Source organism: Sus scrofa, chromosome 2 (genome assembly GCF_000003025.6).
Source record: "Sus scrofa isolate TJ Tabasco breed Duroc chromosome 2, Sscrofa11.1, whole genome shotgun sequence".
NCBI classification, from domain to species: domain Eukaryota; kingdom Metazoa; phylum Chordata; class Mammalia; order Artiodactyla; family Suidae; genus Sus; species Sus scrofa.
The window spans coordinates 72,878,899-72,902,065 of record NC_010444.4 but is presented as its reverse complement, the minus strand read 5'-3'; the positions used below and the strand labels follow the sequence as shown (position 1 = coordinate 72,902,065).

Below are 23,167 nucleotides of genomic sequence, written 5' to 3'. Positions count from 1 at the left end.
CCTTGTTAGAGTTTACATTTTCTGTTGGAAGATTGGGTGGTGATTTCCCTTTGCTTTGTGGTGGCTTTCATTGTGCACAAGTGAAATCTGATCCTTCTTTTATTCTCTTAGTCCTTTTTTTTTTTTTCCCTTGTGATATCTTTGTATGGATGTTGTAGAAACCTTTCCGAAGTCTTGCGTTTGAATGAGCTGTAGGTGCCTGAACCAGCTTTTGGCAGAAGGGCCCTAAGGGGAGGGGAGTCCTTGGGGTTGGGGGGAGCCTAGATGACCAGATTCATCCCTCACCTCAGTCCCAGAGCCTCTGTGACTATTTCTTTAATGCCACATGTCACCTTCTGAGTTGCACTTTTTAAAACTTCTGGAGTTGAGATGTCCTGGATTTGATGGCATCCTCTGAACACCATGGGCCATATGTTTTCCCCACATTTTAACTTCTCTGAATTTAGGGTAGATTTCCAGACTCAGTGAAATCCAGCCAGACTCCGTGAAATAGGACATCTTGTACCACCAGGCCTCCTTCATTGCCTACATCTTGACCTGGTTCATGAGGATAGACTTTTTTTTCTTTCTTTCTTTTTTTTTTTTTTTTGGCCATAGCCTGCAGCTGATTGACATGGATCTCAGTTCCCAGGCCAAGGACTGAACCTAGGCTGCAGCAGTGAAAGTGCCAAGTCCTAACCATTAGACCCTCAGTGAACTCCTAGAGTTCTACTTTTTGAAACTGCTTTCTTCAGGCAGGCTGCTCTGGTCCCCATACTCAGTCTGGCCCTGCCCGACCTGTTCATGGCAGAACACACCGTGGGATGGGTGATGGGTAAGGACTGGCCAGTGGGGGGAGGGGTTGCCTTCTCCTTCCTTTTTTTTTTTTTTTTTTTTTTTGTCTTTTTGCCATTTCTTGGGCCGCTCCCACAGCATATGGAGGTTCCCAGGCTAGGGGTCGAATCGGAGCTATAGCTGCCTGCCTACACCAGAGCCACAGCAACACAGGATCTGAGCCACGTCTGCAACCCACACCACAGCTCATGGCAACACCGGATCCTCAACCCACTGAGCAAGGCCAGGGATTGAACCCTCAACCTCACGGTTCCCAGTCGGATTCGTCAACCACTGCGCCATGATGGGAACTCCGCCTTCTCCTTCTTGCTGTGAATACTAGCTTATGATTTGGGTTTCTCCACTGTTAGAAAATGCCTCATGCTCCCTCCTTCCCCCTGTAGCCGCCTTACTATTCTGACTTCCCATCCTCCTTCTGGTATATTCAGCCTTACTTGCATAAAGCAGTATCTGAGTGCTTCCTGTCTCTTAGTTTCACCAAAGATGCAGTTGGGAAGAGATCTGTCATTCTGGTTGCTCTGTCTGAAAGACTCAAAGCCAGGCACCTGGTGCGCTCCTCCCAAAGTGGATGCTCAGCTCTACCTGGAGGTCTGTGATGCTGGGTGATAATCACAGCTTGTAACTCCCCAGTGCTTTTCTTCTTCCTTTAGAACAAAATGCAGACTCCTCCAAAATGCGGCCTCCCTCGCCCTCACATCCTTTCTTGCCTCCTCCCTTTGCCATCTCCCTTCCACCTCCATTCCAGACATCCTGGACTTTTCCTCTCTCTCACCCATCCCAGCTGCTGCCTGCTTCAGGCTTTCTGATGTCTGCTCCTTCTCTCTCTGAAAAACTCTTGTCCAGTGTTTACAAGCACTTCTGTCATCTCTTCCCTCTGTCCACACCAGAGACTTGGGTCTAATGATAATCCGTGTACTGGATGCTGGAAGTGACCCCCTCGTTGGATTGGCTAGAAATGTCAGAGAGGCACACTCCTTCCTTTGCAAGCACAGGGGACAAGAATCCCACAGGCCTGGTCCCCTGAGCCTTATGGTCCTAGGTTTAGGTAGAGGGTTCTGAGCCCACCCAGGTCCTAGACACCTTCATGGAGGACTTCTGTGGCCTGACTCCAACCAGAAGGTGAGTGGGATCTTGGCTGCATGGTGAAGATGCCAGGAGAGGAAGAGCCAGGAGCGCTGACCTTCAATTCACCAACCAAAAGCCACAACTCTGAGCAGCAGAATTCAGGAGCTGTTGCCCTCATCTTCAAGGACCACAAAGAAGCCAGTGGTCCTAAGTCCAGGCTGCTTAGTGTCAGTCAAGGCAAAGAGCCATGTTTTCCCTTGGGCAGGGGAAGGGAAAGTGGCTGGGATCCCTGTGGGAGAGGTTGGGATGCACTCTCTTGGAGGTGGGCTGCCATGAGGTCCATGTATAACTTTCTTTCAGATTCCAAAGAGCAGGATGGAGACCCTAAAAGCAATCATCCAGTACAAGGTGCCAGTGAAGGAGAGCAAATCTAACAACTTGTATTCTGTAAGTGTGAGAGGGGGCACAGAGCAAAGAGGAGGGCACCACCTTGAAAGGGAAGTTCGCCACTCTCAAGGGAAGTGGGTGGTGAGCAAGGGAGAGGGTCGGGCCATACCAGAGGGAAGTGGGTGGGGACTGTCAGAGGAACTGGGTGGTGAGTGAGAGGGCAGAGCCATACCAGGAAAGGGGGTGAGGCTTTTGAGAGAATTTTTTTCTTGCCTGGAGGGTCTGATTTAGCAGAGAGTGATTATTTACCACTGTGTAACAAATCACCCCAGAAACTGATGGCATAAGACAACACCAATCATCTTATTATTAGTTTTCTTCAGATCATTAGGGTAATTTGAAAAAATACTGCATCACTGAAGATTAGGTGTGTTAGAACCCACAACATTGTTTAAATATTTAATGTATAGTCAAACCAGAATTTATGATAAATTTACTTTCCAGGCTTTCATGGATGCAAAGTCATCAATATTTTGATTTAAACCCTTGGCCATTTTTAATACATACAGATATGTATACAGGGGCACACGCTTCTGCTATGGCTTGGACTAACAGCCTTGCTGGAGCTTGCCTTAATTAAAATGTTGGTGTTTCTCATGCATCCTGGATTTGCTTTTCTTTGACAGTGACTTTTAAAATATTGCATTAAAATATTATTTATCTTGATTACCAAGCTTTTTTTGGCATCCCCTAATATTTTGCACTCAAGGAGAAGGCCTGGGTCCTCACTCTGGTCTTGACCCTGCAGCTAGGGCTCCTCCAGCACCCTTCTCTATCTCTGTGCTGTGTCTCCGTGTGACTTCTCCAGCATGATGATTTCAAGACCTCGAGACTTGTCTGGTGGCTCAAGTCTCCAGAGGGAATGTTTTGAGGGAGAGAAATATCCAGGTGGAAACTGTCATGCCTTCAAAGACCTATTCTTGGAAGTGACATACTGCCCATCAAGGTCAAGATTCAGACACAGGCTCTACCTCTTACTGAGGGAAGAGCAGAGTCTCTGAATAGCGTGTGACACCACAAATTTTGTCACTTTTTTTGGAACATTCACTCTACCTAAGAGTCTTCTAGAGTCAGAAAATGCTGGGGTGCAAGCAGCAGAGATCCAGTTATGATGCCTGGCATTAGATTCAGAACCAATTCCAGATTTTCAAGACGGAGGGCTAGATTGGACCAGACTGGGTCTGGTGTCTGCCCAATCCTGTCACTTGTAGCCATGGGAGGATGGAGCCAAGCACAAGCCGTGAGGGAATCACACTTTGGTGGGGAGGGCTTGGGGCATCTCTCAGGGAAAGGACAGGGTCCCTCAAAGGGCTGCTCTTCTCACCATCACCCTACCCCATTAGAGATGGACTGGGCAAAGCCCCCTGCCCTTTCTGATGGGGCCCACATTCCTCTAGGCAGATGGGAGGCAATGCTGGCCATTTCTGGAGTGCCTCTACCTTGTAGGCAGGACATTTACCCTCATCCAGAGCCTTGCTGGGGGCTCAGGGGTAGAATTTTTGCAAGTCTCATGTGAAATTTGGTCCACAAAGCCCAAGAGTTCCTTCTGAGCCACCAAATTCTAAGGTAGTTAAGAGCACAGGCTCTGGAGTCAGACCGTCTTGGGTGAGAATGCTAGTTTCTCTGTCTACTTGCTTTGTGACCCTGGGCAAGTAACTAACCTACTTTGAGCTTTATAGCTCCTTCATCTGCCACAGGGAGATGATGTATCTATCATCAGCCAGGATATCTTTGGCTGCAGGTGACAAAAGCCTGACCTCAAATAGATCAAGCTTAAAAGATCATATGTTGGCTCATGTAACTACAATCAGGTGTGGACTTCAGGCATGGCTGTAACCAGGGGCTCAAATTATGTGATCTAGGCTCCATTTTGCTCTCTTGATATCTGGGCTCCACTCTAGCCTTACTTCCCCTCACAGTCCTGAGATGGTCCAGCAGCTTTTTTTGTTTTTCGTTTTTTTTTTTTTTGGCCGCACCTGCAGCATGCAGAAGTTCCTGGGCCAGGGATAGAATCTGCGTTGCAGTGGCAACCTGGGCGACAGCAGGGACAGTGCATCCTTAACCCACTGCACCAGCAGAGAACTCCAGCGCTACATCCCATTAATGCCTGGATGACTCATTCATGAAGCCCTGACCTTCACTGTGATTGGATCACCTGAGGTCATGTGGCCAGATCCAGTCCAACCACTGTGGCACTGGGCAAAGGGGACCCTCTGTCATAAACCAATCAGGGTCACCCTCAGCCACATCAATCTGGTAACTAAGAAGTTTGGGGTGCCAGTGGAATCTAGGAAGGCAGAGAACAAATAATTTCGAAGCCCACTGTTGTGAGCATTTTACATATATTAACACATTCACTGCTTAGAACCACCCACGGAGATGGGTCTTAATGTCATTCCCATTTTACCCATGAGGAAACTGAGGCACGGAGAACTTGAGCAGCCTGCCCAGGAAATGGAGGAACAGAAGCAAACATCTTAGGGCTTTTGTAAGAGATACCGGGGCTGGCACAGCCTAAGCCTTTTTTCCCACCGGGAATCATGCTTCAGAAGCAGCCAATGGGGCAAGATGTGACCAGGGAAGAGGAGCTTCTTGCTGGGGGAGGTCCCCTCTCACACCCCTAGAGTCCCCACCCTCTGCTTACTTTTTCCTTCCACAGTGGGATGATTTCATGGAACTTGGGAGAAGCATCCCCGATGCCCAGCTGGACCAGATCATAAGGAACCAGAAGGCCAACCAGTGTGCTGTGATCATCTACACCTCTGGGACCATAGGCAACCCCAAGGGGGTGATGCTCAGCCATGACAACGTAAGTGCCACCTCTGCCAACAGAGATGGACTCTGCAGTATCCAGGGTCCCTGCAGTCCAGGGCAGCAGCCTTCAGGCTGCTTTTGTTCTTGATCCATGGGGGCACAGTGGCATTTACAGGCCCAGTACACAGTAGGTCCCTAATCTGTGGGGCATAGAGACTTACGCAAATGCTTTGGAGAGGGGCAGCCCAGGGCAGGGGCTGAGATCAAGGACTCGGGAGCAGACCTGGCTCTGCGATCTTGGGCAGGACACCTGACATCTCCAAGCCTCAATTTCCTCATCTGTAAAACGGGTGTGATGTCACAGTCCCGGCCTCATGGGTTGATCTGGAGATTTAATAAATTTTTCTTTTTAGGGCCACAGCTGTGGCACATGGAAGCTCCCAGACTAAGGGTGAATCAGAGCTGCAGGTGCTGGCCTACGCCGTGGCTTGTGGCAAAGCTGGATCCTTAACCCACTGAGCGAGATCAGGGATTGAACTCACATCCTCATGGACACTGTGTTCGGTTCTTAACCTGCTGAGCCGCAAAAGGAACTCCCTAAATGAGTTAACATTTGTAGAGAGCTCAGAACTGGGTTTGATAAAATAAGTACAGGCAAGAGCAGTAGACACACTGTGTTTTAGAGGTGAAGCAGAAGTTGATGTTTTAGTTGCTCGAGGAAGTCTGTGTGCTTTGAGAAACTCATGTACGTCTGGATGGAGCCCAAAGCTGATGGGAATTTATTTATTTATTTATTTATTTTGTGTGTGTGTGTGTGTGTGTGTGTGTGTGTGTGTCTTTTTTTTGTCTTTTGTTGTTGTTGTTGCTATTTTTTTTTTTTTTTTTTTTTGGGCCGCTCCTGCGGCATATGGAGGTTCCCAGGCTAGGGGTCAAATCGGAGCTGTAGCCACCGGCCTACGCCAGAGCCACAGCAACGCGGGATCCAAGCCGCGTCTGCAACCTACACCACAGCTCACGGCAACGCCGGATCGTTAACCCACTGAGCAAGGGCAGGGATCGAACCCGCAACCTCATGGTTCCTAGTCGGATTCGTTAACCACTGCGCCACGACGGGAACTCCCGCTGATGGGAATTTAGATCACTGTTAGGAAAGAATAACAGAAATACATGCTGAAAGATCTCAACCCTAGAAAATGCTGACTTCTCTGCAGGAACCAAAAGCAGATCGGTAGCTGCCTAAGGAGGGCAAGGGGGCCTCAAAAGAGCGATGGAAATTGTCACCATCTGGATGGTGGTGATGGCATCACGGGTGTAGACCTATGGCCAATACTGAAGTGCCAAACTGTACACTTCAAATGTGGGCATCTCAATTATACCTTGATAAAGCTCTTGGTTTTTTTGTTTGTTGTTTGTTTGTTTTTAGGATTGAGAAAGACAGTGATACTTCATTTCTGCTGCACACTCACTACATGCCGGGGGCTGTTCTGAAGAGTTTTACATGTAGTAAATCCTCGCAGCGATTCTGCAGTTCTATCTGTTCTTTCAGGCAGATGCTGTTTCTACAGCTGGGAAAGCTGAAGCCCAGAGAGGTTAAGCTGTTTGGCCCAGGTCACACAGCAAGCAGTATGGCAGAGCCAGGATCTGAACCCAGACAGGCTGGCACCACAGTCCACATTTTCAACTACACTGTACATCTATGTGGCTAAGGTGTAAAGATATCCAAAGGTGTGATCAATGCAAACGTGCTGAAAAACAGTAAGCAGAACACAAGGCTGCTTTTGTTAAATACCGAAAAATGGCAGCGAGTGATGTGCACGTGTATAAATTTTAAAAGCAGGGAAGTGTCTGGCAGGACATGTACCAAACACACTCTCTTCTGTGAGTCAGAATAAAATTGCTAGTTTTTTTTGGTTTTGTTTTTTGTCTTTTTAGGGCTGCACTTGCGGCATATGGAAGCTCTCAGGCTAGGGGTGGAATTGGAGCTGTAGTCTCTGTCCAAACCACAGCCACAGCAACACCAGATCCAAGCGGCATTCTCGATGCATGCCACAACTTGTGGCAACACCAGATCCTCAACCCACTGAGCAAGGCCAGGCAATGAACCTGGATCCCCACAGAGATAACACTGGGTCTCCAACCCACCAAGCCACAATGGGAACTCCGAAATTCCTAGTTTTTAATGGAAGCGTTTCTGCTTTATAAGCACTTTCCCCACCAGCCTAGCTTAATAGTTGGCAGCACACATTAGCCTTTGCACTGAGACCCACGTGGCTCATTCCTTCACCTTTCCCGAGTCCCTGTTCAAATGTCACCACCTCCATGAAGCCCTCTCTGACATCCATGTTTAAAATTGCAAACAAAATAACAACTCCCCCACCCCATTAGCCCCCCAATCCCTCTTTGGTTACTGTTCTTCTTACATTGACATATTAGACAGTCACTTATCATGAATATCAGCTCCCTGCAGACAGGGGTTGTCTGTCTTGCTCACTGCTGTGTCTTTAGTGCTCGGTGTATAGCAGGACTCAATCCACTGTGTGGAATGAATGAATGGAAAGAGTCTGATTAGTTTGGTCCCCCACCCCACCCTGGCCAGCGTCCACGTTCCCAGTGGCTTTGTGTCTGGTGAGACCATCTACTTGCAGAGGGCTGACAAAAACTGAGTCCCTGGCTCTCCCACCTGCTATCTGCGTCACCTGAGAAGACTTCCTTGACTTCTCTGGGCTGCAGTTTCCCCATCTGTAAAATGGGGTCAAGAATGGCTGCTACCTCATAGAGCTGCTATGAAGATGAAATTATTTCCTATATGTGTCAGGTAGCTATGGCTGTGTAACAAACCATCCTAGAACGGAGTGACTTAAAACATCAACAATATATTATTGCTGGGTCTGAAATTTGGGCAGGGCTTGGTGGAGTGTCTTTTCAGCCCCACAGAGTGTCAGCTGGGGTTACTCCACTGGTGGCCAGGCTGGGCTGGAAGGGCTTCACTCACATGTCTCGTAGGCTTGGGCTTCTTCACAGCATGGAGGCTTCAAGGGTATTGAACTTCTCAGCATGGCACTGGCTCCCCCGAGAGCACACACACCCTTACCCAAAGGTCAGTCTAATGGGGCTGAGTGTCACAAGTTACACGGTGTTCCCATCTGTTACTCAAAACAAGTCACTAGACCAGCCCTGTGAAGGAAAAGGAAGACAGATTCCAGCTCTGAATGGCAGGGGTGGCAGAACATCTGCAGATGTCTCTAACCAACCATAGAGACATAAAATGCTCGGGACACTGCCTGGCATGCAGTGAGCCACACTGATGTCAGCAATGATTATTTTTAAAATTATCATCATCTTTAGAGCGAGAAGTTAAGAACTAGTCCCATATTCTCAAACCTATGTGGACAGTTTCTTCTATTTATAGGGTACTGTGCCACGTGGAGATACACCCTTAACCCCTCACAGAAGCCCAAGGTAAAGCTGTGTCCTTGACCCCTTTTACAGATGGGGAAACTGAGGCTTGGAGAAGGGAAATGACTTGCTCAGGGTCAGGGAGCAAAGAAAGGCCTCAGCCAGGATCTGAACCCAGGAGTGTCTAAACCAGTGTAAATCATGGTCTACACACACGTAGCCCCTCTTCTCAATCAGCTGGGTTCCTGGTCCACTGTGAGTGACAGAGCTTATCAGGGCAGAGGTGAAATCCTTCCATTCTGAGGCCCAGAGAAAGAAGAGGGGACGAATCTTGAGGGCCTACTGTGGGCCAAGTGCTTAGTATACACTTCATTGCATTTAAATGTCCTATTTCCTCATTCATTCATTCAACACAAATTTACTGGGCACCTACTATGTGCTGGGAAAACAGCTTTGAACCAAGTAGACCCAGTCGCACCCTGGGGAAGACAGACAGGGAATGAACAAATAAAACTCACCAGGCCATGGTGAGTAGTACCGAGGGGATTAGATAGATGCTGGAAACTTCAGTGTGGGCAAGGTGAGACAGCCCCTCTAAGGAGGCGACATTTAAGCAGAAGCTCAGCATCTAAGGAGTCAGTTGTGGAGAAGGTTGCAGGAAGAACATCCCAGGCAGCGGAAACAGCCAGTGCAAAGGCCCTGAGGCAGGACCTTGCCTGAAGTGTTGGAGGAACAGTGTAGAGGTCTGTGTGGCTGGATTAACAAGGTGACTGTTTGCCAGAGATTTATGACACCAGTAAGAAATGTAGATTAAAAAATTATAGGTTTGCTAAAATTTACATCAAGGTATGTGTTGGAGAAAGTAAAAGAGTAGCACACTCATTGTTGGAGAGTTTATGCAAAGGGATTATGGATGGCCTTTTTGGGTGGATTATGAGTGTTTGTGGGTAGTATTGGTTTCACAGCTTTATACTGGGCACAAGGTGCCTCTGTGCCCATTTTACAGATGAGAAAATAGAGGCTGCAAGGGATTTTTAAGCAAAAGGCCAGGGTCAGTCAACCAGTAAACTGTGGAGTCAGGATTTGATCCTGGAACACTCATTGAATCCTTCAGATTTCTGATTCTCTGGATAGACATTCTGACTCTAAGGGTCTATAGTTGGGCCCTCGAGTGTCTGGTAATCACCCCCCAACCCCCACTGCCTGCTGAATCTGACAGCTCCTCCTAGCCTCAGGCAAGCTGGTTAACTAACTACTCTGCGCTTCTGGTTCCCCATCTGTCAAATGGGGAGACAATGATCAATCTCCATGTGTTAAGATGATGATTAAATGACTCAATGTTTGTAAAGTATGAAAGCAGTGCCTACCACATAGAAGGTGCTATTTGCTAAGTAACTGCCTTTTTTTTTTTTTTTTTTTTGTCATTTTAGGGCCATGCCTGTGGCACATGTAAATTCCTAGGCTAGGGGTCTAATCAGAGCTGCAGCTGCCAGCCTACATCACAGCCACAGCAACGCCAGATCAGAGCTGTAACCGCACCCTACATCACAGCTGACAGCAACACCAGATCCTTAACCCACTGAGCAAGGCCAGGGATCAAACCTGCATCCTCATGGATACTAGTTGGCTTCGTTACCACAGAGCCATAACAAGAACTCCGCTAAATAACTGCATTTAAGTTGCCCTCAGGCAAGGATGGAGGCACAGTGGGTTGCAAGCTCAGTTTGTGTTGCAGATCACGTGGATGGCGGGAGCTGCAGCAAGGGAATACAATCTGGCTTACGCCTGCGAAAGGCAGGAGGTGGTGGTCAGCTACCTTCCTCTCAGCCATATTGCAGCTCAGATGATGGATGTGTGGATACCCATGAAGGTCGGGGCTTTCATCTACTTTGCTCAACCAAATGCACTCAAGGTACTAAGGCTGAGGGTGGTCAAGCCAAGTGGGTAGTTCCCCCAAGCCCCGGACCTGGGGGGGCTCCTTCTCTAACACCTTATGCTCCCAGGTAGCAGCCTGTGAAACAGTGGACCACCTTCTAGCTTTTATCTTTATTCGAGTCATGGTGTCTGTATATGGTTGTGCAGACTGTACACGGTACAACCTAAGACTAAGATGTGAATGGTATTGAAGGTGGAGCGTGTGTATGTGCGTAATTTGGAGTTTCTTTTAAAGCCAGTATTCCCAACTCCAAAAAGTTCCCCAGACCAAACATTTGGGGCAGTAAAATCTGAGCTGAACTGACGTGAAGCTATTTTATCCCACTTATTGGGAATATGGGTATCTGCAAAAATGTTAATGTGATGGATTTCAGCTGGCTTACCCAGACATCACTGTGGGATTCATTTAACAAATGAAGTACACACCATACTACCTTTCTGAAGGCCAGAGAACACTAAATCCCAAAACACATCTGGCCCCAAGAGTTTGAGATAAGGGATTCTGGAGAATAGCAGGGTCCTAATCACCCTCTAAAGGCAATTTTCAAGAGGTTTCTGGGAGTTCCTGTCATGGCTCAGTGGTTAATGAATCCGACTAAGAACCATGAGGTTGCAGGTTCGGTCCCTGCCCTTGCTCAGTGGGTTAATGATCCGGCATTGCCGTGAGCTGTGGTGTAGGTTGCAGACATGACTCGGATCCCGCGTTGCTGTGGCTCTGGCGTAGGCCAGTGGCTACAGCTCCGATTCAACCCCTAGCCTGGGAACCTCCATATGCCGCGGGAGCGGCCCAAGAAATAGCAAGAAGACAAAAACAAAAAAAAAGAGAGAGAGATTTCTTTTGCCATTTACCTCCAGCTTTTTAAAAATACATAATTTTTTCTTGATTTTTGTACTTTTTTTTTTTTTTTTTTTTTTTTTTTTTGCTTTTTGCTTTTTAGGGCTGCACCTGCAGTATAGGGAATTTCCCAGGGTAGGGGGGTCTAATAGGAACTGCAGCTGCTGGCCACAGCCACAGCCACAGCCATGCCAGATCTGAGCCGCATCTGCAACCTGCACCACAGCTCATGGCAACACTGGATGCCTTAACCCACTAATCGGGGCCAGGGATAGAAACTGTCCTAATGGATACTAATTGGGTTTGCTACCACTGAGCAACAACAGGAACTCTGATTTATGTACTTTTAAATATTATCTATTACCTTTCTATTGCAGTAGGTGAGGATTTAACTCCCTCATGCTCCCACCTTCACTCACTTCCCCTTTTCCCATCCTCTCAATGAAAATAACTCCTAGTTAATGGAGCCAAGTAGTTTACTACATGATTACATTTCTTGTCTGGTATGACCTTGTGTTTTTCCCAGAGTTAGCAGTTGCCTCTCTCTTCCAATTTGGTGGAAGTTTTCTGTATACCTGTCCAGTAGCTCCATCTCAACTGTCACATGCTTATCAGTATTTCCCAAATGTTCAAATACCTATTGCATTATTTTCTCCTCCATCCTTCTGCCCTAAGCAGGACTGCTTGTTGTCTTAGGCTGGGCCCCCAAAAAAAGCAGAACCTGACATGGGGTGGGGATTTTTGTAATGAATTGAACAGGAGCTTTCAGGTGAAAACGGTAAGGGAGGGAGGGGACCAGGATAAGGCAGGGGAATACGTACGTTCTTGTTGGAGCATAAGTGGAATTGCCCTTACTCAGACTGATGCCACGGGAAGCTCTGAAGCATGAATGGCACCACAGGGGTACTACTTTGAGGCAAGGCACCTGGGCTTTTGTACCCCCATCTCAGATCGCAATGGCTATAGGTGCATGTGCTGATGGGGGTGCAAGACTTCCCAGGCATTTCTGAGTAAAGGCAATTCTCTGAAGAAGGAGGCGGCTGTGGACTGGCAGAGATCTGAACCAGACATCAAGAGTGCCTTCTACAGGCTGTCACGCAGGGACATCCCTTCCTCCCTCACCTGTGTTGAATCCTCCATTTTCTAGGGTCCTTGTCTTCCTTTCTGGGTGACTTCTTCACTTAGGTGGATTTCATCTTTGGTAGGTTTTTCACGGTAAGTAAGCGAAAGGAAGAGTTCTTCTATGTCCTGACCTTGTAGACTTGTAGCAGAGCCAGAAAAGAACTCTGGACCTTCGCCAGCTACAGTCTCTGTATTTGCTTCCTATTACTGCTGGAACAAATGACCACAGACTTTGCACATAAATGTATTATCTTACAGTTCTGGAGGGCAGAAGTCTAGGATGGATCCAACGGGGATAAAATCAAGGCATGACCAAGCTGCTGTTCTTTCTGGAGGCTCCTGGGGAGGATTTATTTCCTTGCCTTTTCTAGATTCTAGAGGCTGCCTATGTTTTTTGGCTTGTGGCTCCTTCCTCCATTTTCAAAGCTAGGAGTACACAGCATCTTCCAATCCCTCTCCTCCCTCTTCCCCCTGCCACTTCCTTCCCCTTCTCTCTCACACACACCCTCCCTCTGATCACACTGTCACACTTCTCAGACCCCCCTGCCTCTCGTTTATAAGGACCCCTGTAATGACACTGGACCCACCTGGATAATCTCCCCATCAAGCAGGCTAAGTCTTGGGACCTTTGTAATTCCTTCCAGAAGGTTCCTTCTCCTATTCTCTGCATGGCTGGCTCCTCCATGTCATTTTGTTTCCCGCTTAAATATCTCCTTGCCCCCCCCCCCACCAGTCACTCTCACATCCCCCATGCTCAGTGCCTGAGATGCAGTGGGCACTAGTAAGTACTTCATTTCTGGCTGGAAATGTAATGTATCTGCACTCACTTACAGGGCCTGAAAAGGTCCCAACCTCCCACAGCCTTATCAACCTCCAATATTGTCAAGAAGTTTAAAATTAGCAGGTGACAGAGCTGCCTTAACATTTTAAGAAACTGTCAGACTGTTTTCAAAGCAGCTGCGCCATTTTACATTACTTTTGGAAGTATATGAGGGGCTCATTTCTCCACATCCTTACCGACACCTGTCATTATTATTACTGCCATCCTGGTGGATGCGAAGTGGCACCTCTCATTTTAATCTGCATTTCCCTAATGATTAATGGTGGTGAGCAACCTTTCCCATTTTCTTTGGACAAACGTCTGGGCAAATTTTTACCTGTTTAAAACTTTGGTTGTATATTTTCTTATTGGTAAATTTTAAGAGCTCTTTATACTAATCCTTTGTCAGATGTATGATTTGCAAACCCTTTCTCCCAGTTCTGGGGCTCATCTTCTCATTTTCTCTTTTGTCTTTTTAGGGCCATACCCACGGCACATGAAGGTTCCCAGGCTAGGGGTCAAATCAGAGTTACAGCTGCCGGCCTACACCATAGCCAAAGCAACATGGGATCCAAGCTGTGTCTGCAATCTATACCGCAGCTCATGGCAATGCCAGATCCTTAACCCACTGAGTGAGGCCAGAGATCGAACCGGCATCCACATGGATACTGGTCAGGAACTCATTTTCTTAATAATGTATTTTGAAAAGCAAAAAGCATTTAATGATTGTTAACTCTCCAATTCATTTTTCTTCTTTTGGTGTCATTTGTAAGAAATCACTGCCTACTCTAAGGTCACAGAGATTTTTCTCCTATGTGCTCTTCCAGAAGGCCTTTAGTTTTAGCTCTTTTAGGTTTGTGATCCATTTTGAGGTAATTTTTGTGTCTGGTGAGAAGGCTCTAAGTTAGCTAAGCTCTCATTTTTATTTTTTGGATATGGATATCCTTTCATACAATAAATGGCCTCACACTTTTATTGAATGTCAATGGATCATACATGTAAAGATTCATCTCCAGAATTTCAGTTCTGATCTATTGATCTTTATGTAAGTCACACTGATTTATTTTTCTGGCTTTATGAGAGTATAATGTCTTGTTCCTGTTTGCCTGGCCTTCCTCGGTTTTATAAATGCAAATCCCATATTTGAGGAACTCCTCCAGTTCTCGGCAAACCAGGACAGTCGATCACCCTACTTTATAAGAAGTTTCAAAATCAGGTGATAAGTCCTCTGATTTTGTTGTTCTTTTTCAAAATTGCTTTGGTTATTCTAGGTCATCTGCATTTGCATTTAATCTTAAGATCAGCTTGTCCCTCTGTAAGAAATAGCTTGGCTATTTTTGATAGGGATTGTATTGAACCTATAGATTAATTTGGGGGAGAATCTTGCATTTCTGCTTATAGGTGCACAACACTCCACTGCATGCTTGGGCCACCGTTTCTTTCTTTCTTTTTTCTTTCTTTTTTTTTTTTTTTTTTTTTTTGTCTCCGTGCCTTTTCTAGGGCCACTCCCGTGGCATATGGAGGTTCCCAGGCCAGGGGTCAAATCGGAGCTGGAGCCACCGGCCTACGCCAGAGCCACAGCAATGCGGGATCCGAGCCGTGTCTGCAAACTACACCTCAGCTCACGGCAATGCCGGATCGTCAACCCACTGAGCAAGGGCAGGGACCGAACCTGCAACCTCATGGTTCTTAGTCGGATTCGTTAACCACTGCGCCACAACGGGAACTCCTTGGGCCACAGTTTCTTTAGCTAATCCTCCAAAATGATGCACAACACATGTGCTTCTCTGGGTACCTGAGTCTTTTATTCAGCCGAATTCTGTCACCCACAGAAGTGATGTTGCCACGCTGCATTTAAAATGTTGATAGTACTGTCACGTTGCCTTCCCAAAATAGTTTACTACTAGTCTGTGCTCTCTACCAAATCCCCAGAGAAAGCATGAAAATCTGATTGGCTACTGGCCAGCCATTGGGTTGGCTCCCTTGAGTCAGGAGCTCCCCCTGGTCCGATAAGCCAAGAGAAGGTTCTCCTGGGCTGAGCTGAGTGGCTGAGCAGAGATGGCCATCCGTAGTGCGGGTGTGGCTAACCCAGCTCTGCCCCTGGAGGGCACCTTGGTCAACACTTTGCAGGAGGTAAAGCCTACCGCCTTCCTGGGCGTGCCCCGAATTTGGGAGAAGATGCACGAGAAGATAAAGGAAGCTATTGACAAATCTTCAAGCTTGAGGAAAAAGGTGTTTTCATGGGCAAGAACTACTGGCTTCAAGGTCAACACAAAAAGGATGATGGGGTAAGTGATAGGTCCAGTGAGGCCAGGCAGGGAGGGCAGTGAGTAAGGGGGCTTAGCCTTTTCCAGCTGGGTCCCATCAGCCCCCTTGGGCCCCCATGGCTCTAAAACCCTCCTTGGCATTCTTGTTCACAGGGGACATGACACTCCCATGAGCTACCGCATGGCAAAGGCCCTCGTGTTCAGCAAAGTCAAGAGCTCCGTTGGCCTGGATCACTGCCACATTTTCATCAGTGGGGCCGCGCCCCTCAATCAAGAGACTGCTGAATTCTTTCTGAGCCTGGACATACGTATTGGTGAGGCATATGGCATGACCGAAAGCTCAGGACCCCACACCCTGTCCAACCACGAGAACTACAAGATCCTAAGGTACGAGCCTCCTGGGCAGACTCACAGTCCTCTAGGAACACGGGGTCAAAGAGATGAAGATGGGAGGGTCGGCAAGCCTCTGGGCTAAGATGCATCCTGACTTGGTGTCTCCAGAATGACCCCTGTTCTCCAAGCCCCAAACCTTCATGACCGTGGGAAGCTCCCATCTGAGCATCCATGGAGAAGGGGAAGGGTTCACAAACGTTCTATGGACTCTCCCTATGTGTCACTTGCGAGCTCTGCCTCCAGAGGGCCCATCCCAGGCTCGCCCACCCCAGGTTCACTTCCTTTGGCCATGGGACCCTTCATCTCCCAAGCTCAGCTCACCTCAGGCTGCAGGATGGAGTCCATTGATACCGAACACCAAAGAAAGTTCGCTTCGAGTCTGAGGGCCGTGTTCCTTCACAGGACCTTCTGGTGGTGTCCCTGCCTGACCCCCGCCCTGCTGCCATACTGCAAGTATGGCTCTCTTCTCGGTTCCCAGCTGCCTTTGAACTTAGCAAAAAATAAGTTCCATCTTCCCAATGTGGCAAAACCATCTGCTGCCTCTTATTTTACCTTGCAAGCCAGTATTTCCCCCTCTCCACTCCAGGGTCCTATATGGATCAGTTTTCTGCAGAATCCAAATGTCCATTAGGGTTTTTTCCCAACCAAAGAATGGTCCTACCTTAAAAAGAAGTGAAACTGTCCCAATCCTGAAGGAAAGGTACACATTCCAACCTTTAGCATTAAAAAAAAAAAAAAAAAAAAGCTTTCAAAAAAAAAAAAAAAGGTGAAAGGCTCCTTCTCTCCCACCTTAAAACTCCAGTTCATTTATTTGTTGTTGTTGTTTTGTATTTTTGCCTTTTCTAGGGCCGCTCCCACAGCACGTGGAGAGTCCCAGGCTAGGTGTCTAATCAGAGCTATAGCCGCCAGCCCACACCAGAGCCACTGAAACTCGGGATCCAAGCCACATCTGCGACCTCTACCACAGTTCAAGGCAACACCGGATCATTAACCCACTGAGCAAGGCCAGGGATCGAACCCGCAACCTCATGGTTCCTAGTTGGATTCATTAACCACTGAGCCACGACGGGAACTCCCTCCAGTTCATTTTTTATGAGTTCATGAGGGCTACTGTTAACAAAGTTCCACAAAATTAAACAACTAAAATTTATTTCAATTCTGGAGACTAGGAATCTGAGATCAAGGAGTCCGCAGGACCAGTGCTTTCTGAAGCCTGTCAGGGAGAATCCATTCCATGCTTCTCTCCCAGCTTCTGGTGGTTTGCTGGCAATCGTGGACATTCCTTGGCTTAGTAGGAACATTGCCCCAATCTCTGCCTTCAGCTTCACATGGCACTGTGTGTGTCTGTGTCCAAACATCCTCTTTTTATAAGGACACCAGTCATACTGGATTTAAGGCTGCCCTACTCCATCCAGTACGACCTCATCTTGGTTTAACTAATTACATCTGCAACAGATTCTGTTGCCAATAAGGTCACATTTGGAGGTACTGGGGGTAAGGACTTCAACATGTGAACTGCACAGCAGGTGGGAGAATGGGAGGAGTAGACACAGTCCAACCCATAACCCTCCCTGGGGCAAAATCACCACACCATGCAGTGTATTGTTTTATATATGTGTGCACGCGCACGCACACACACACACACACACGCACACACACCTATCCCAAATGGAAGCATTTTCCATGTAAAAATGGACACAAATTTTCCCTTTCTGAACTATTACTTGCCAAGTGGAACTCAGGAAACAAATCTACCCAGATAACATAGTGTCCCTTACTATTTGTATTCATAACACAAACTTCCAGTGAGTCTTAACTCATGCCACCCAGGCTCAGGAACCAAATGGAACTGGCTACTAAGGGATTCTTATCTTGTAGAGAATGTTCCATGTCTTAAGGGCTGCATGGTATTCCGTTGGATGGATGTAACATGATTTATTTAACTAGTCTCCTTATTGGCGGATGTTCAGGGCTTTTTTCCCAATCAGTTGTCACTGCAAATGAAGCAAAAGTGAATGCTTTGCATATGCACCACATATTTTGCTAAAGCAACTGGTGAAAAATGGTATCTTGACACAACTTTCATTTACATTCCTTATATTATGAGGGAAGTTGAAAAAAATCATCTCATACACTCAAAAGCCATTTGTATACCCTGTTCTCTGAACTATGTCCATATCATACACCTAATTTAAACACTGGATTGTTGATCCCTTTATTATTGGTTTGTTGGCACTCTTTACATATTAGGAAAATCAGCCCTTTGTCTTTGATATGAATTGCAAATATTTTATCCCTAGGTTTGTCAAAATCCCTAGGTATTTTGGTTTTAGTTAAGGTGGGTTTTTTTTTTTTTTCTTTTTTTGCTGTGAAGATTTTTTTGTATCTTTACCTGGTTGAATTTATCAAACTTTCATAGCTTCTGAGTTTTTCCACATTCCTAGAAAAGCTTTTAATAAGTTGTAAGAAAGCTCTTTGTAAATTTTAAGCTTCTTCAAATTTTCCCTTTTATCTCTTGCTAACTAAGGAAATTCCCACACTTAACCCTAAGACCCCTGGCCCTTCTAACTGCCAGTAAAAGAGATCTAAGCAAGGCAATAAGAAAATACTTCCTTTTCTGCATCCTAAAACCACCCTCCCAAATGTTATCACTAGCAAGAGAAATTTCAGGAGAATCCGGATTTCAGTTTCATCTTGTGGAAGTAACTTTAGGCTCTAAAGAGATTCTGGTTGGTTGTTTTACTTGAAATCAGCCCCTGGTCATTGTGTACAGGTTGCCTGTTTTTCAAAGATGAGGGGGTTCTGTTGCTCTTCTGGAGCAGTTTGTCCTTCTCCCATTTACGTGAAAATTAAAAACAATCTATAACTCTGCTGGGTTTCCCAGCTCACAAAGCATTTGGGAATTTGACTCCCTTGATTGAAGAGCTGTCCCTCCTTCATATGGAGGACATCTCCTTATGCCCACCAGGTCCTGGAGATGGTGAAGCAGCAGATCCAGCACAGGCCAGCTGAGCAGAGTGTTAGGAGCCTGGCCCACAGACCCAGGATGAGTTGGGTGGGTGGCTTTGTCTCTCTGAGCCTCAGTTTCCTCCAACCCCATCTCCTGGCAGCTCTGGAAAAGTCATCCCTGGGTGTAAGAACATGTTGTACCAGCAGACGAAGGATGGTGTTGGGGAAATCTGTCTCTGGGGCCGTCACATCTTCATGGGCTACCTGGAGAGAGAGGATGCGACCATGGAGGCCATCGATGAGGAAGGCTGGCTCCACTCGGGGGACCTGGGCCGCATGGACAACCAGGGTTTCCTCTTCATCACAGGCCGCATCAAAGGTACAGGGGCAGGGCTCTGCAAGGGCCTCCTGCAGGCAGGCCAACCCTGAACATTCAGGGCTCCCATCCCTCACCTTTCACAGGAGGCCCCACACAGATGTGTAGGGACTCCCCAGTCCATACCCCCCAGCTCTGTCCTTGGGCCCTCAGCAGGATGGACCTGGAAAAGCAGCCCATACTGGCCCTGAAACCTGTTCCCTCCCCTATCATTTGAGGATAACAATAACCACAGAGTTCTACCAATTAAATGAGGATTAAGTGAAATCATGTCAAAGAGAGATCAGCCAACTTTTCCCATAAGGGGCCCGATCATACTTTTGGATTTGCAGGACGCAGGGTCTCTGTCATAGCTGCTCCACTCAGCTGTCGTGGTACAAAAGCAGCTACAGGTGATACACAGACCAATGGATGTGGCTGGGTACCAATACCAATGTCATGATTTTCATATGTCACAAATATTTTCTTCTTTGGATTTCCTTCCAATCATTTTAAAATAGAAAGGCCTTTTTAGCTTATGGCCATTAAAAAAAAAAACAAAAAACAAAAAACAGGCAGAAGGCTGGATTTATCCCACAGGCTGTAGTTTACCAACCTCTGATATAGAACATTTGGCACTGAGCCTTATGTGGGCAGTAAATATCCAATACAAGATCTATGTCAGCATTATTTCCACAATAGGCAACAGAAGGCCCTTCTTAAACAGGTTTTGGTGAAAAAGTGAAGCTGTTGGCTCAAAACAAGGAAAGTCCAAAGGTCTTGCTTCAGGCATGGCTGGATCCAGGTGCCAAAAAGACATCACAAGGGATTTCTATTACCAAACTCTCTTCTGTGTTGATGCCATTCTTGAAGAGGACTTTTCCAATTTGGTGACAAGATGGCTGCCAACAGTCTAGGCTCATCCTAACTCCCAAGGTATAAGAAAGAGTGGATCATTCCCAATAGTTTCAACAAGTTTAAGGGCTGATTCTCATTGGATTTTCTTGGGTCTGTATCCCACCTCAGAATGAATCACCATAGGGGATGGAATATGCTGACTGATCAGACATGTCACATGCTCAGCCCTGAAGTCCATCTCACCCAAACCACAGAAAGATAGAGGGTAGTTCCCTAGAGAAGCCTGGAGGAGTCACTTGGTAGAAACACCAGAGATGTCCATTATGGTATCAAACTGATTATTACTAGTGCTATAATGCCCTTGGTGAGGGCAGCGGCAAGATCATGGGATGGGATGGGAGAGTCTGTGTGGGTGGGACAGGAAGCAGCCAGCATCCCAGGGTGAAAAATAAAACAAGTAAAGGATGTGTCTGGGGCAGGAAGAGGTCTTTAAGAATTTTAGAGGTGGGGGAGAAAGTGATGCGATTCTCTTAGAACTTGCCAAATTAGGGATGCTACACACCCTGCCAGGGTAAACATGACTTAGGTTCTTTGGTGAGGCTGGGAGAGTTGCCAACTGATGGAAGCAGCAGGCGAGAGAGATGGGGCGTAGCCAGAAGCAGCTGACTATCTCCCAAGCAAGATCCTGGAGAGTGTGGAACAGGGTATGGGGAACCAAGAAAAAGTCAAGGAGTTCAGAAGCAGCTGTCCAGGTGGAATGCCCAGGACTTGAACTCCTAATGAAAACGTGAAGATGGGAGAGGAGGGGCTGAGAGACTTGGGGTCAATGGCTTGGAAGAGGACAGGGTGCAGGTCCTGGCCACACACGGGGGGGTCCTCTGCTTCCGGGGTGAGTGATCACTGGTGCCCACAGCTGTCTCCTCTGATCCTCAAAGGGGCAGGGCTCTTGTACTGTCTGGGTTGAACCCACCACCAGCCACGCTTTGTTCCAGAAATTATCATCACTGCTGGCGGCGAGAACGTGGCCCCCATTCCCATCGAGAACTTGGTGAAGGAGAAGATCCCCATCGTCAGTAATGCCATGCTTGTGGGAGATAAGGCCAAGTTTCTGAGCATCCTGTTGACACTGAAGGTAATGTGGATGATCTGGCGGGAGGGACCCGTTTCTCAGGCCTCAGGGCTGGCCAGGGAGTGTGTATGGATGCCGGGTGTTGAGACCAGGGTGTCTCGGGGCAGTGTGAGTTCGACAAGTTGACCGGAGAGCCACTGGACAAACTCACCTGGGAGGCCATCAAGTTCTGCCGGGATATGGGCAGCCAGGCGTCCACTGTGACTGAGATCTTGGAGCTGCAAGACCCCCTGGTCTACACGGCCATCCAGAAAGGCATAAATGCTGTGAATCAGCAGGCCATCTCCAACGCTCAGAAGATTCAGAAGTGGGCAATCTTGGAGAAGGACTTTTCCATCAGTGGCGGAGAGCTAGGTGAGCAGCCTGGAGAGCTGGGGGCCTTGGCACTTGGAGGCTGGCCCCTTGCTGGAAATCAGAGTCTGTGGGGCCAGCATGGACCAGGAGGGGGATGCTGCCACTTCCACCACCCTACACACACACACACACACACACACACACACACACACACACACACACACAGTCCCTCCTCCCCAGGACAGCACACCCCCCATTCTGGAAATAAAAGTCTGAACTCCTCTCCTTCACACTTCCCCACCCCAAGTGCATAGGCCTCCTCATGGGTCCCACAACTCTCCAGGCACTGTCCTGCCTCAGGGCCTTTGCACCTGCTGCTCCCTCTTCCCCCTCAATTATTTGCCTGAATGGCTCCTTCCCATTATCCAGGCCTTATCCTAAAGGTCACCTCAGAGCAGCCTTCCCTGACCACCCTGGCTGTGGCAGCTTGCCATCACCCCTAACCTACCAAGCCTGTAACCCACCATTGCATCTACTATACTGCCCTGTCTCCTTGCCTCTTTAACACTTCAAGACTGAAATTACCCTACACATTAGTTTATTTTTGCAGGCCACCCCCATGAGGGGAGAAGTCAGGGTGGGGGTACTGTGCTCCCTGGGGCTTGCCCTCCACACTCAGCTGTGATCCAGCAGCGTGGACTACAGGGAGGTGGAGTGTGGCAAGCACACAGCCTTGAACAACCTGGGTTCAAATCCTGTGCCCGCTGGAGACAGTTCATGAAGTGACCTGTCCCTCCAAGCCTCGTTTTTTGTTTTTGTTTTTAATCTGCAACTTGGAAATGCGATCCTCAGGCAATTGCCCAGGACACCCGGAGGGAAGTCCAAACCCCTTGGTGACCAGAGGCTGCAGACATCCCAGGCTGTGGATGAGCCAACTCCTGAGCTGGGGAGTTCACCCCGCCATGCACTTGCTGGATGACCTCAGAGCACTGGCCCTCTCCGAGCCTCATCTATAAAACTGGGAGATGGTGTCCCTCCTGGGTTGGGCACAGGGTCCCTAGCAGGCAGTGTGCTCTCCACCCACCCGCTTGTGGAATTCTCACCCTGGCCCAGGGACAAGGAGGGGGCTCCCTGATCCCCACTGACCGCAGAAGTGACCCCCAGCCCAACCTCAGCCTGTTGCCCAGTCAGGCCTAGGGCACGTGGACTCTTACTTCATCCCCCCACCTGAACAGCTTCCTTCTCTCACCAGGTCCAACGACAAAGATTAAAAGGCACTTCATAATCCAGAAGTACAAAAAGCAAATTGACAACTTCTACCTCTGACCTCTCTGGCGGAGCTGTCCTTGGCTGCCCCAATGGTGAGGCCGGCTTTGCTGGGCTGTGCCTCAGGCGAGTCCAACAGACACAGGTCTGCGAGTAGATCTGCCAAGGCCATGCGTGCACATGCACACGCTCAGCCGCCCTGGGTTCTGGGCAGTGTCTGCCCTCCACGCCTGCTCTCTGGGGTCCTGGCAGGGCATCCAAACGCTGTCCTGATTGGCTGCCCACTTTGCTAGCTGGTTTTCCTGACTTTTTCCTTCAGTCTTACCATCTAGGAACAGAGTGTTTTGGGAAATGCCCAGATGTTTCATTGTGGCTTATCTGGAGAAGCCCTTTGCTCAGAAACTTTGGTGGGGTCAGTTCTACTTGCTGGGAACCCTAGGGCCAAGGT

At 47.9% G+C, this 23,167-nt stretch overlaps 1 protein-coding gene across 1 annotated transcript in view; it reads left to right on the top strand.

The window, feature by feature from the left end:
• Positions 1-22,814, top strand: part of ACSBG2 (acyl-CoA synthetase bubblegum family member 2) — a 31,060-nt gene extending 8,246 nt beyond the window's left edge. Inside the window, exons 5-13 of the mRNA XM_021083994.1 lie at positions 2,260-2,346; positions 5,006-5,155; positions 10,232-10,408; positions 15,315-15,496; positions 15,629-15,862; positions 18,979-19,196; positions 21,023-21,162; positions 21,267-21,513; positions 22,706-22,814. Of these exons, the coding sequence (XP_020939653.1) occupies positions 2,260-2,346; positions 5,006-5,155; positions 10,232-10,408; positions 15,315-15,496; positions 15,629-15,862; positions 18,979-19,196; positions 21,023-21,162; positions 21,267-21,513; positions 22,706-22,779 (1,509 nt within the window). The 3' untranslated portion in view covers positions 22,780-22,814. The remainder of the gene's footprint in view (positions 1-2,259; positions 2,347-5,005; positions 5,156-10,231; positions 10,409-15,314; positions 15,497-15,628; positions 15,863-18,978; positions 19,197-21,022; positions 21,163-21,266; positions 21,514-22,705) is intronic.